Below are 13,878 nucleotides of genomic sequence, written 5' to 3'. Positions count from 1 at the left end.
TTTTATGTACACGTGCATGGCAGATACCACCTCACACCTTAACACCCACTATAGCTCCACCTCCAGATGGGAATAACCCCAGACTCTGTAAGCATCTTAGGGAGCGGACACCATGTTCGATTGAGCTGGGAACGGTGTCCTTCCCCAAATCAGATAGCACTAACACACCACAAATCGTAATTCGACTGTATAACCCCCCATGAAAATATACTCTCATAATACTAAAGGGCTTAACCACCCAGCGAAGCGTGGGTTGCTTCGAAAAGACTTGCAGAAACTAAAACCCGACGTAGTATGCCTACAAGAAACCCACTTCCAAGCCAACGCACATTCACCCTTATTTCGTCAAGATTACCCCCACCAATTCCACGCCACGTACTCGAATAAATCGAAAGGGGCATCAATACTTATCAGTAAGGATGTGGCGTTCACACTAATATGTTCGGAGGTAGACACAGAGGGCAGATATGCTATGGTAGTGGGGAAATTTAATGGGGTCGTATACTCCATTGCTAGTGTATATGCTCCGAACCAGGAACAAAGAAACTTCCTCCACAAGGTATTCAAAAAATTGTTGTCTATAAGCCAAGGCATAGGGGTAATTTGTGGAGATTTTAACCATGTACTAGACCCTTCGATAGACACCACTGGACCGCATACACCAGCCAGACTGAAACCGCTTAAGAGACGAGGCAGAGCAATACAAAAACTGCTCCAAGACAACCATTACTATGACGTGTGGCGAGCTTTACATGTGGGAGAAAGGGGGTACACATTTTTGTCCACTGTACACAATACATACTCTCGCATAGATGGTATATGGATTGCAGGCCAACATCTGGAACAAGTTAGGGACTGCAATATAGCTCCACTAACGTGGTCAGACCATGCGCCAGTAGTGGCGACATTGACAGACTTATATGACTCCACACATAGAAGCCCATGGAGACTAAACGCCTCGCTTCTCACGGATAGCAAATTCAGGAAGACGTTAGAAACGGAGCTAGGTCACTACTTTACAGAAAACGATACGGGAGACATATCCCAAAACACACTGTGGCAAGCGCATAAATCAGTAGCCAGAGGCCTTTTGATAAAAAGAGCTTCGTATTTAAAAAGGTTGGCACAAGCACAGATGAGACAGTGGCAAAAGGAGCTGCAGGACCTTAACACCCAAAACCAACAAGCCCCCACACAAGAACTAAAAAAGCGCATTATAGAGATAACTCAGGCCATACACGCAAAAGCCATAGAAAAAACAGGGCTACACCTGCAAAAACTAAAAGCCAACCAATACTCCCAGGGAAATAAAGCAGGCAAACTAACAGCTAACCTCCTCAAATCGAAGCAAGCACAACAGAAAATAGCTTACTTAACATCGCCAGAGGGACACAAAATAACAGCACCTAAAGATATCAGTAACACATTTGCACATTACTACGCCTCTCTGTACAACTTAAAAGAGGATGCGAACACACACCAGCCCACCCCACAAGAGATTAGCTCCTACCTACAAGCCATACCCTTGCCAACATTCACACCGCAACAACAACGCATACTAGCGGCTAATATAACACCAAAGGAAGTGGAGGAAGCTATTAACCTACTACCATCGGGCAAGGCACCAGGCCCGGATGGGTTCGCAAACTGCTACTATAAGCAGTTCGCCCAAATCCTAACGCCCCACCTAACGAAAGCGTTTAACGAGGCCACAGCAACACAACAGCTACCGGCCGAATCTCTGCTGGCACACATCATTACACTTCCAAAACCAGGCAAACCACCCACATGCCCTCAAAACTTCCGCCCAATATCCCTGCTCAATACTGACGCCAAGCTATATGCAAAGATTTATGCAAGGCGACTGAGTGAGCTGCTCACACAGATCATCCATACAGACCAAGTAGGGTTTATAAAAAATAGACAAGGGGGCGACAATACAAGAAAAGTACTAAACATTGTTCACAGTGTCAAAAAGCTAAAAGTGGGAGGTGTGCTAGTGTCCTTAGACGCAGAAAAAGCCTTCGACCGACTGGGATGGGAGTTCTTGGAGCAGGTCCTTAGGAAGTTCGGGGTACCAGAGGGATTCATCTCAGCGGTCAAGGCTCTATACCACTCACCAACAGCGAGGGTCATCAATGCAGGGTTTGTCTCGGAACCTCTCAAGATCACAAACGGCTCCCGACAAGGCTGCCCGCTGTCGCCCCTCCTATACGTCATGGCATTAGAACCCCTAGCAGCAGCAATTAGACAACACTCCTCCATACATGGGGTAACAATAGGGGATAAAGAATACAAGGCGAGTCTATTCGCGGATGATGTCCTTCTAACACTGACACAGCCCCACATATCACTTCCCAACCTCATGGCTACCATCACAGAGTATGGGAAACACTCCTACTACAAGCTGAATGTCACGAAAACGCAGGCGATGGGATTGGGGATGCCGAAAGAAACACTAGCTAGACTCAAAAGCGCCTTTCCATTCGACTGGCGAGGGGACCACTTAACATACTTAGGCATACGCATTCCACCGAGTACTGACAAACTGCTAGAACTCAATTACACCAAGCTCCTGAAAGAAACAGCAGCCACACTGAGTTCATGGGAAGGGAAATACCTATCATGGGTAGGAAGAATTACAGCGCTAAAAATGATGCTGCTCCCAAAGCTCCAATATCTCCTGAGAACCCTTCCCATAAAACTGCCACTAGCGTACCTAGCCTCCTTCCAGAGACTGATAACCAGATTTGTGTGGGCGAACAAGAAACCCAGAGTAGCAAATAAAACGCTACAAATACCACTCAGAAAAGGGGGATTAGGCATGCCAAGCGTACGTGACTATTATAGGGCGGCCCAGCTGTCAGCGATCAAAGTAGCAACGGCGGGAGGGGAGGCTCCACAATGGACAAAGATAGAAGCATACTGGACACAATGTGCATCCCTCAAAGACCTATTATGGCTACCACAAAAACTTCGACCCCGACACATACTCCCATTAGCCACCACCCAACTAACACTGCAATTCTGGGACGAAAATAGGAAGAGGGAAGGAAATGAGGGGACACTCTCTAAGGACGCCCCAATCTCATGCTTAACACTAGGGATCCCGACATTTGACGCAAAAAAATGGTCAGAAAGGGGGTGCACTACAATTGCCCACATGTACCAGGGGGACCAGTTAATGCACTTCCCAGACCTCCAAGCGAGATACGGCATACCCGGCAATGCACTATTCTCATACTTGCAGCTTAAATCATTACTTACAGGGACACCAATAAATCACCAAGGGTCAGCCACCAACCATTCTATAGAACACCTGTGCCTCTCTAATAAACCTCCCAAGAAAACGATTTCAAAGATCTATAACACGCTTATAGACGACAGGATAGACCCGGACATGACATTCCAAAAGACATGGCATACAGAATTGGGGCACGACATAGATGAAGAACAGTGGCAAAGGGCGTTTGCAATACACAAGGGCAACACACGATGCACATCGCATTTAGAAACAATCAGAAAATTGCAATACAGATGGTATAGGGTACCCGAACAATTAGCTAAGATATATCCGAACACCCCCAATGTATGCTGGAGATGCGAGACAGAAAAGGGTACAATGAGCCACATCTGGTGGTCATGCAAGGAGATTAGGGACTACTGGGGAATGGTAGAAGGAATAGCTAAGGACTTACTGGGTAGGCACTGGAAACTTTCCATCCAACAATGTATATTGTTCATGTTACCACAGGCAATGACCAGAGTTGAGGAGGCCCTACTGTTTCACCTGCTGATAGCAGCGGTGACGTTAATAGCCAGATCATGGAGGTCACCAACACCTCCCACTAGGGAAGCTCTCATGCAGCAAATATCAATAAACTGGCAATACGAAAGAATGGCTAACACACATATCGGATTCAAAAAACACGTAGGTCCAGCCATAGAGAGATGGGAAGAGTATAGGGGAAATAGCAAGGTAAAGGATCGAGGTGGGTCGTAAAAGACAGGAGGGGCAGATAGTTAAAAAGGGAAGAAGGTGGAGGGAAACATGAAACGCATAATACATAACGCTATACTAACGTAGATGATAACCCCTAAGTCCATGAGAACCCTTAAGGAAAAGGGCACGGACCACAACAACAGGAATAGAGCTAGATAACAGCTGGTCATCACACTAAGCAGAAAACATAGCGAGAGACTGTAAGGGACACGGAATGGTAATGTCATTGTATTAATGTATTAATGTATAAAGTTAAGGTATAACACTTCTGCCTGTTAAAGCATGGTATATCAACACTCTAACCCCAAACAATTTTCCTTTCTGTAACCATGTAAGGATTGTAATATTAATGTGTTATTGTACAATGTTAATGTAAAATACTTTTGTTTGACAAGACATGGTATGTCGAAAACTTGACCCCTACCCCATTTCTTTTCTGTACCCCGTTGTTATTATTTTTTTTTTTTTGTCGAGAAAAAATTGAAAAACAATAAAAATTGTCAAATTGAAAAAAAAAAAAAATTTACAATTGGCCACTCACAAATTATCAGATGTAAATCAGCCTTGAGTGAAATCTTTTTTTTTCTTCTGATTCTTCCTAAGATGGGACTTCCTCAGGGACTTGGTGCATCAATCACAACAGAAAATGTGTATAAAAAACATACCCCCCCGCCCGTTCTTATATATCCCCTCCCGGAGTTCATTATTCAATTATTCCCGGCCGGTGTTTTTTCTCCGTTCGGGTCGCACTTCCTGTTTGGACGCGATGACGTCATCACGTGCGCACGTCCCTTGCGTTCCAGACGTGCGTTCCAAATAACCGGAAATGGATGGCAGTTATGAATCTTCAGTTCTCCCGGAGATATATGGGCAAATCAAAACATATAAGGGGGAAGGAAGTTAAAAGAAGACTCTGGATAGCACATTTGTGGATAAAAATATCCATTATATTTCTACTGAAAGCTGAACAATTCATATGTATCAAAATTATATACATGAATATTATAAACTATGTTGTATCTCTGCACAGAATGTTCCAATGTTTATTGAAAATCTTTTTGATTTTCCAATGTTGGGTATTGTACTGTGTGAGGAGAAATTGTAGTCCCTCTGGGGGATCTTCTTGGGTTTAGATGACATTAGGTCTTTTCTATTCTTTTTTTCTATTTCTCCAATTTCTTTATCCAACAAAGTGGATTCGTATTTTTTTGCTATAAATTTATTTTTTAGATGCCTGGCTTGCTCCCTATAGTCTGATTTCTTTGTGCAGTTCCTCCTCACTCGTATTAGTTGACTTTTTGGAATTGTTTCCAGCCATCTCTCCTGATGGCAGCTTTTCCTATGTATGTAACTGTTGCCCTCAGTTTTTTTAAAAAAACATTTTGACTCGATCTTATTATTCTCCACAAAAAAGCATATATCTAAAAAATTAATTGTTGTAGTGTTCATCTCATGTGTAAATTTTAGACCATATTTATTTTGGTGAATGTAGTCCAGAAACAGTGATAGCTCTTCTCGTGGGCCCTGCCAAATCATTATAATATCATCGATAAAACGTTTCCATAGGACCAGGTTCGCTGCCCAGCCATGCCCACTCCATATGTGGTTGGATTCCCAATCCCGCATATATATGTTTGCATAGCTGGGGGCGAACCTGGTCCCCATGGCTGTACCAGTTGTTTGAAGATAAAATGAATTATCAAAAAAGAAGAAATTATGTTTAAGAATATAGTGAATACTTTTTATAATGAACCTACGGAAATCAGATGCTACATTCTCATCCTTTTCCATGACTCGTTCTACTGCAATCAGACCTTTGTTGTGTCTGATTACAGTATACAGTGAGGCAACATCAATGGTTACCCAAATGAAATCTGGTTTCCACGTCACATTCTCCATAATCCTCAAAATGTGGGCCGTATCTTTTAAGTAGGAAGGTGCTTCCTGGGCATATTTTTGGAGATGATGGTCGACAAATTCCGATAGGTGGGCAGAGATGGAATTTATGCCGCTAATAATGGGCCTGCCTGGTGGTGCTGTGGGGTGTTTGTGTAGTTTAGGGAGGAAATAAAAAATGGGAATAATTGGGAATTTATTGTACAGATATTCTTTATTGTTTTTGGAAATTATCCGTGCAGTCACTTCCTCCCAGCTTGTGATGTCATCACAGCGGGCTCGGTCGTGCTGTTAAAACGCCCAGGCTGACTGGGCCCCCTTACAATCCATATCCATCGGGTGGCCCTGACAGCATGGGCCACCCGATGGACCCCTTGGAGGGCGCCCCCTTTGGTTTGCCGCGTGGGCCGGGGCAGCAGTAGATGATGGCGGCAAATACCCGGTCACAGGGATCCGCAGGGCGGCTGGCCCCCTGGAGTGCTGGGCTCGGTCGCAGCTGCGACCCCTGTAAACGCGGTATGTAAGCCGCTGCCTAAACGTCTAACTAACCTGTATTCCTTAAACCTTTATATTCTGTGTAGTTCTGTCTTGTTATATTTTGTTTACCTGCAACCTATCATTTCATTTATAGGTTTTCATTCTCTTTATTTACCTATAATCCCACTTATAGGTTTCCCTGTTACCTAATAACCTGCTTGGGGCATATTGCCTAAACTCTTTATTTCTCTTATATCTCTTTATACTTACCTAGAATCTCACTTATAGGTTCTCCTACTACCTTCAACCTATAACTTCTATCTATTGCCTATAATCTCACTTAAAGGTTTTTCGGCTCCTTAATTAACTGCCTGGGGCTTATTGCCTGAACTCTTTATTTTATATCCCTCAAGTACTTACCTATAATCTCGCTTACAGGTTCTGCTTTCTACCTTTGTCCTATATCTTCCTTTATAGGCTTTATTTCCTAACCCTCTATTTTGTATTCTCCCTATTACTCTCATTCATCTATATTATTTCCACTTCCCTTTGAGTCCTGCTACACTTATTGTTTTTCTTGACAAACTATGTTAATGTTTTTAAATAAAGAACCTAAAGTTAACCTGATCAAGAACCTGACACATGGAATTTATTTTCAAAATATCGTTTAATATTGCAAAAAAAAATTCTGTAACAAGTTCAACAGTGCTCAAGATCCAATTTTATTCTGATTTTTAACACAAACACAAGTCTTCTGTTCAAGACCCCATTATGATTTGAGGTGCCTGCATATGATCCAACGCATTTCTTATTGTTTCAACACAAACGTCTCCTCTTGGATGAATATCTGAGGCCAAATTCCATAGCTGGTCAAAATTGTCATTGGAAATACTAAAACCAATGTTACGCAGTATCTCTGTAATCTATATGAGAAAGAAAATATTTGAAATTAATAATCAGCAGTATAGTAAAAAGAGATGACTTAACGGTCTCAAAGCTAGGAAAGTCTGCAAAACATTTTTTTATGGTTTACCTCAGAATTGTCTACAAACTCTCAAGAGAGAATGAGAGGGGACTGTTGTGAACAGAACTTTGTTACGGGGACCAGTTCTGTCAAACAAAGACTTTTGGATTTTTTTTTTTTTTTTTTAAACTTGAGAAATAATGGCACGTCATGTCAGATTTTGAAGTTCTCAGTAATTATAATTACTTCAGCTTGTTTTTATTTTTTCACACTCCAATTTTACGACTTTTTTGTTCCACAAATAATTTACATGGCAGCATGTAACGTAAATATATAGATGTATGAAGTTTAGACAACAAGTTGCAAACTCCTTACCCTCACCAATAATTAGGCGAAGTAGAACTGGGTGACAGGGGCCAACAAACAACATCATCTTCAGACAGTAGAACCCAAAAAAAAGGGGAATTGATGGAGCGACAGTAATTAGGGATGAAAAAAACATGTCTGGGGTCGATGTTGAAATATGGCTGGGTGCTACGGCTGCTGATGAAAGGGTTTGACCAACGCTTAGAAGAATTCATGTGAATGTAGTAATCTATAGGAAGCAATAAATGCCTAGGTCCCAAGCTCAGGGAAAGCTAGCTTTTATTTAATAAATGCTATTTAAAGTTAATATATCAAAATACAAAGATAATGCTTCTACTAACATCATAAATAATTTGTAAATTACCTCTTCTTTTGAGCGGGGCTTTAAAAGATCTCTTTCACTGACCATGTTTTGCTCAAAGATAGATGGGCGTATCAGTTTGAAGGCACCAGACTCATCTCCATAATTGTATCTATCACTAATTTTGCGAATGTGAGGAGGGACAAGATCTCTGCGAATACTAGGCACTCCACATGTGTGATAACCTGAGAAATAAAGTTAACAATAAAAATTAAAACGGGCAAAAAATGTACATTTTTATTTTCCTGCAATACTGTCTTAATTAAATCTTTGTTTTTACAGCACTGATAATAAAGATGATTTCTGGCATTGTCTAGCAGTAATTTATTTATTATATAGCAATATTTCCCATCATATGGAGAAGCATCCATTTTTCAACCACAACTGGTTTTACCATGTAATGCCAACATATTGAAGCCATGATCAGTAATGTTTTCGGTGTATACAAAATCAACTATGATTAATGGGATTTACCAAATACTATGGATAGATAAAGGGTGTATACGTGAAATACAATAAACCAAGTAGGAAATAATGAAAAAGGGAACGTTATAGGGAACAAAGGAAAATGGTGTTTTGCTGCAATCACAGTTGAACAAATACACAAATAGGGAGGACTGATACGTCCCTTGTATTCTAAGTAAAGTGAGAACAAATTCCTCACGTATGTATACACATTCTGACATATTAGGTTTAAAGACCATAGCCATCCGGGTTATTTTTGATTCTGGAGAGATAAGTGACTTATAATATTGGGATTGGGTTAATGTCTCTCCATACAGATACCGAAGTATTTATTGTCGAGTTAAATGTTTGCTGTAACATATCCTGTAGATTTGATATGTATCTAGATATTTTGTTAGTTGGATTTAATGTATGTACATATGAAAACAAAGACAACTCAGGCTGAATAATAAAACGCTTGTTAAGACATAAACCATCACAATCAGAAAGCCGTTACACAAGGTTTATATATAAGAAATGCTATAATGATGACAAGCTTTTGTTTACGAGTTTATATAATCAAATTAATATATTGGAGAGTCTGTTCCTTTTACTATAATGTACGTTGAAATATCATATCGGATATATTTTATAATATGCACCCACATCGAGGATTGGCAATTAAAGGGTGTATATAAGCAATCCCAATCCCCCAGATTATCCATTTTGAGAAAGCCCGGGTTCAACGTGCGAAACGCGTAGATGATTTTGGCGGGATTGTCTTTTTTTAATAAGAGAGAACCAATACGGTAAGACCTGTCAGCCGGTATCTCTGCAGCAAGATCGGTTCGAGTGCACTGGACCGATCAGCACATTGACACAGCGGAGCAGTTAACAATCATCAACCCGCAAGTACACGGTATTCTACCAATGCTTTATTTGTGACACTTAGAAATAAGTCTCACCACATTATCCTGTAAGAGTTTTTATGTAGAGGGTTTTTATGCATGGGAAATAAACTGTTACTTTTTTACACTATGTCAGTATCCTTTTTGATTTAAGGTTGGATACAATAACACAGCAGATACGGAACACAGCCAGAGAGGACACAGGCTATTCTCTAACCATCATAATTCCCCTTACAACGTGGAGATATCCTTAACTAATATTGATTTTTGGACTTATCTCTATTGAATATTGACTCTGGGACATTTCATCTATAATACTTATTATCATATTGAGAGATCAATCATTTCTGTCCCTACATCTGTTAATTAAGGGATTATCTGCTAAGCGCCGTAACTAATTTTATTTTTTTCACATTCTGACATATAATGCTGCTAAGAAAGGTAATTCTTAAAAAGTTGTGCATAAGACAAATTTTACAAATTTCACAAATTAACTTGCACCAGAGACGGGAGTCTTTAGATTTTTTTCCTTCCACAATTTTACTAGAATTCCAATGTAGAATATGCAATAAGCACAAATAATATTGTAAGCAAAACTTTGAACTTTGCACTTTGAACTTTGAAAGACCCTGAGCCCACAAACAGCTCTGCATGATGTGGCTGAACATCTAATTATTTTACCAATTTGGGCATTGGCAGAAAAATCTCTGCATTTCAATTTAAGTTCAGTGCAAAAGGACTCTACAGAAATATCACATCTGAAATATACCTATTTGAACATTTTGTATGGCATTCTAGGGAAGTTGTGAAATCTCTCACAGCAATAGTGTCTAGAATAGAGTTGCCCAAAAGGTAGATACCCGGATGTTGTAGAACTACTACTCCCATGAAACTTTGCGTGCCTTTAGAGCATCATGAATATGTAGTTTTAAAATATCTGGGGATCTACCTTTTGGGCACCTCTGGTCTAGGACAATGTTTTAATCTTTGCATTACGAAAAAGTTGCACAGCAGTAAAATATGTACCTTGAATAAATGTCACACAGCACATCAAGGTCTGTTGCAAAAAAATGAATAATTTCTCAAAACCATAGTCAAAAACTCTTTGTTAGATAATAGTCTGGGAAGAACGGGAGTTAATACTTTTAGAAAATTGAGCCCTGTACAGCACCATACATGTTTAATACATTGATTACTTTTATTGCAAAATTTTAAATTTTGAGCTTAAAACACTTACGGACAGAACTTGGGCCCCCCACAACAGCGCTGATTTTTGATGATGATGTACAATAAAAGCCTTTAACAGGTTCTGGTTTCGGGAGGATTTTAGGTGTTTTATCAAACCCTTCTTCTTTTAATTCAAGATCTGTTTGCTTTACCAGACCTTCACCGGAAAATTCTTCTTTGTTTTTTGTGGAAGAATCCACAATCTCATTGACATTTCTAGACCCTACAAAACATACAAAGTTTATTTTAATTCAGATAAAAACAAATTCTAATTCAGTTTTATGTTCACATTCCAGTGACATGTTTAATTTTAGTTCGTGATTTAAGATTAGCACCTGACTTGTTGGTATCATACTAACTGATAGATCATACTATATTGTAATTTTCTCATATATATCTGAACAAATTTGAACAAATACAGAAAGTGATCCCAAGTAGCTGTGAATAGCATTTTTAATTCAGTGCAGTTTTGCTTTCACATTCAATCCTTATAAAAAAGCAGTAAAGATCAGAGTAACCAACAAGTAGCTATCATTTCCTGTACAGATTGTAATAGATTACTTAGGCCATCCTGAGCAACAACTGCAGTAGAGAATGATAAAGAAATTTTTGCACGTTTTTTTGCACTTAAATGAATCTGTGTACCATTACTGTATGAATAAAGAGTGGTCACTTATGTGCCTTGATTGGTTTTTATGTGCATGATATATATTGTAAGATAACTGTGCACTGTTGTAACTGATATTGCGCACCAAATTATGGGTTATTAAAGTATATGTAGGTTTTATGTAAATATGATCCACGGGCTGAGCACGGCCTTTAAATAACCAACATTTACCGTATTTTTCGCTCCATAAGACGCACCTCACCATAAGACGCACCTAGTTTTTAGAGGAAGAAACCCAGAAAAAAAATATTCTGAACAAACTGTCCCATAGTGTTTCTTACTATGGGACAGTTTGTACAGAATATTTTTTTTCTCCCCTGTCCCATAGTGTCCCCCCCTCCCATAGTCTTCTCCTCTCTCTTATAGTCTTCACTCACCCCCTCCCCATAGTCTTCATGCACCACCTCCCCATAGACTTCATCCCCCCATCCCCATAGACTTCATCCCCCCCGCATAGACTTCATCTCCCCCCCTCCCCATAGACTTCATCTCCCCCCCTCCCCATAGACTTCATCTCCCCCCCTCCCCATAGACTTAATCTCCCCCCCTCCCCATAGACTTCATCTCCCCCCCTCCCCATAGACTTCATCCCCCACTCCCCATAGACTTCATCTCCCCCCCCTCCCCATAGACTTAATCTCCCCCCCATAGACTTAATCTCCCCCCCTCCCCATAGACTTCATCTCCCCCCCTCCCCATAGACTTCACCCCACCCCCTCCCCATAGACTTCATCCCCCCCCCTCCCCATAGACTTCATCCCCCCCCCTCCCCATAGACTTCATCCCCCTCCCCATATTCTTCTCTCCCATACTGTCCCCCTCCCCTTGTCCCATAATTACTTACCTGTCTTGTAGCGTTGGCCGGCAGCACAGGGCGCACCGCGGTACTGGAACTTGAATTTCATGTTCCAGTTTCCGGCGGGACTGAAAGGAAGTGCGCACTCAGCTTGTGCGCACTTCCTTTCAGTCCCGCCGGAAACCGGAACATGAAATTCAAGTTCCAGTACCGCGGTGCGCCCTGTGCTGCCGGCCAACGCTGCAAGACAGGTAAGTAAAGCTTCATATTCGCTCCATAAGACGCACAGACATTTCCCATCACTTTTGAGGGGAAAAAAAGTGCGTCTTATGGAGCGAAAAATACGGTAGTTACCTGAGGGCCAATCCTCCAGCCACATATACAGGATAGGATTTGTATATCAAATAAAGTGTTTGCTGTTTATTAAGCTAGTGCATAATTTAGTCAACGTTTCAGTCTTGCAGAGAAACATTCATCAAAACAAATGTATATGTAGTACGAGAGGAATAGTAGCAATAGAAATAATAGCTGAATGAGATTGTTTTAGATGTTCATTGTACACAAATTGGGGGTAAATAAAATTCTAAATATAAAATACATTTTAACATTGTGCTGCTATCTAAATTGCTAGCAAATATGGATATATATATATATATATATATATATATACCGTATATACTCGAGTATAAGCCGAGTTTTTTAGCACATTTTTTGTGCTAAAAACCCCCAACTCGGCTTATATTTGAGTCAATAGTCTGTATTATGGCAATTTGCATTGCCATAATACAGACAGGGGCTGTGGGGGCTGTAAGAGAGTTTACTTACCTCTCCTGAAGCTCCTGTCAGCTTCCTCCTCCTCCGCGCCGTCCGTTCAGCACCTCGGTCAGCTCCCAGTGTAAGTCTCGCGAGAGCCGCGGCTCTCGTGAGACTTACACTGGGAGCTGACAGAGGGAGCTGCACGGACGGCGCAGAGGAGGAGAGAGCTGACAGGAGCTGCAGGAGAGGTAAGTAAACTCTCTTACAGCCCCCACAGCCCCCCAATGAACTGCCAATGCTGGACCACCAGGGAAGGAGAGCCCCCCTCCCTGCCATGTATCAAGCAGGGAGGGGGGATGAAAAAAAACCAATTAGTAATAATAAAAAAAGAAAAATTAAATAAATAATACAAAAATAATAAAAAAATAAATTAAATAAATAAAAATAATAAATAATAATAAAAAAAATATTAAAATAATAATAAAAAAAAAATTGCCCATCCCCCACCAAGGCTCTGCAACACACACACACACACACGCTGCATTCATACACACACGCTGCACTCATACACACACGCTGCACTCATACACTCACACTGCATTCATACACTCACACTGCATTCATACACTCACACTGCATTCATACACTCACGCTGCATTCATACACTCACGCTGCATTCATACACACACACTGCATTCATTATACACACACTGCATTCATTATACACGCACTGTAAATAAATATTCAACTAATTTTATTTAGAAATTTACCAGTAGCTGCTGCATTTCTCACCCTAGTCTTATACTCGAGTCAATACGTTTTCCCAGTTTTTTTGGGTAAAATTAGGGGCCTCGGCTTATATTCGGGTCGGCTTATACTCGAGTATATACGGTATATATATATATATATATATATATTTACAAATATATACAGGGAGGGAAAAAATATTTACATATATATACAGTGAGGGGAAAAAGTATTTGAAATAATAATATTTGAACAAAAATAATAAA

General features: G+C 40.5%; 1 protein-coding gene across 1 annotated transcript in view; it reads right to left on the bottom strand.

Annotated features, from left to right (window-relative positions):
- Positions 1-7,074: 7,074 nt before the first annotated feature.
- EFHB (EF-hand domain family member B) overlaps positions 7,075-13,878 on the bottom strand; it is a 73,562-nt gene continuing 66,758 nt past the window's right edge. The window contains exons 11-13 of the mRNA XM_063450694.1: positions 10,657-10,869; positions 8,071-8,252; positions 7,075-7,299 (exon numbers count right to left, since the gene is read on the bottom strand). Of these exons, the coding sequence (XP_063306764.1) occupies positions 7,135-7,299; positions 8,071-8,252; positions 10,657-10,869 (560 nt within the window). The 3' untranslated portion in view covers positions 7,075-7,134. The remainder of the gene's footprint in view (positions 7,300-8,070; positions 8,253-10,656; positions 10,870-13,878) is intronic.

The sequence above is a fragment of the Pelobates fuscus genome, chromosome 4 (assembly GCF_036172605.1).
Source record: "Pelobates fuscus isolate aPelFus1 chromosome 4, aPelFus1.pri, whole genome shotgun sequence".
NCBI classification, from domain to species: Eukaryota; Metazoa; Chordata; class Amphibia; order Anura; family Pelobatidae; genus Pelobates; species Pelobates fuscus.
This window is presented reverse-complemented; position numbering and strand designations above follow the sequence as displayed.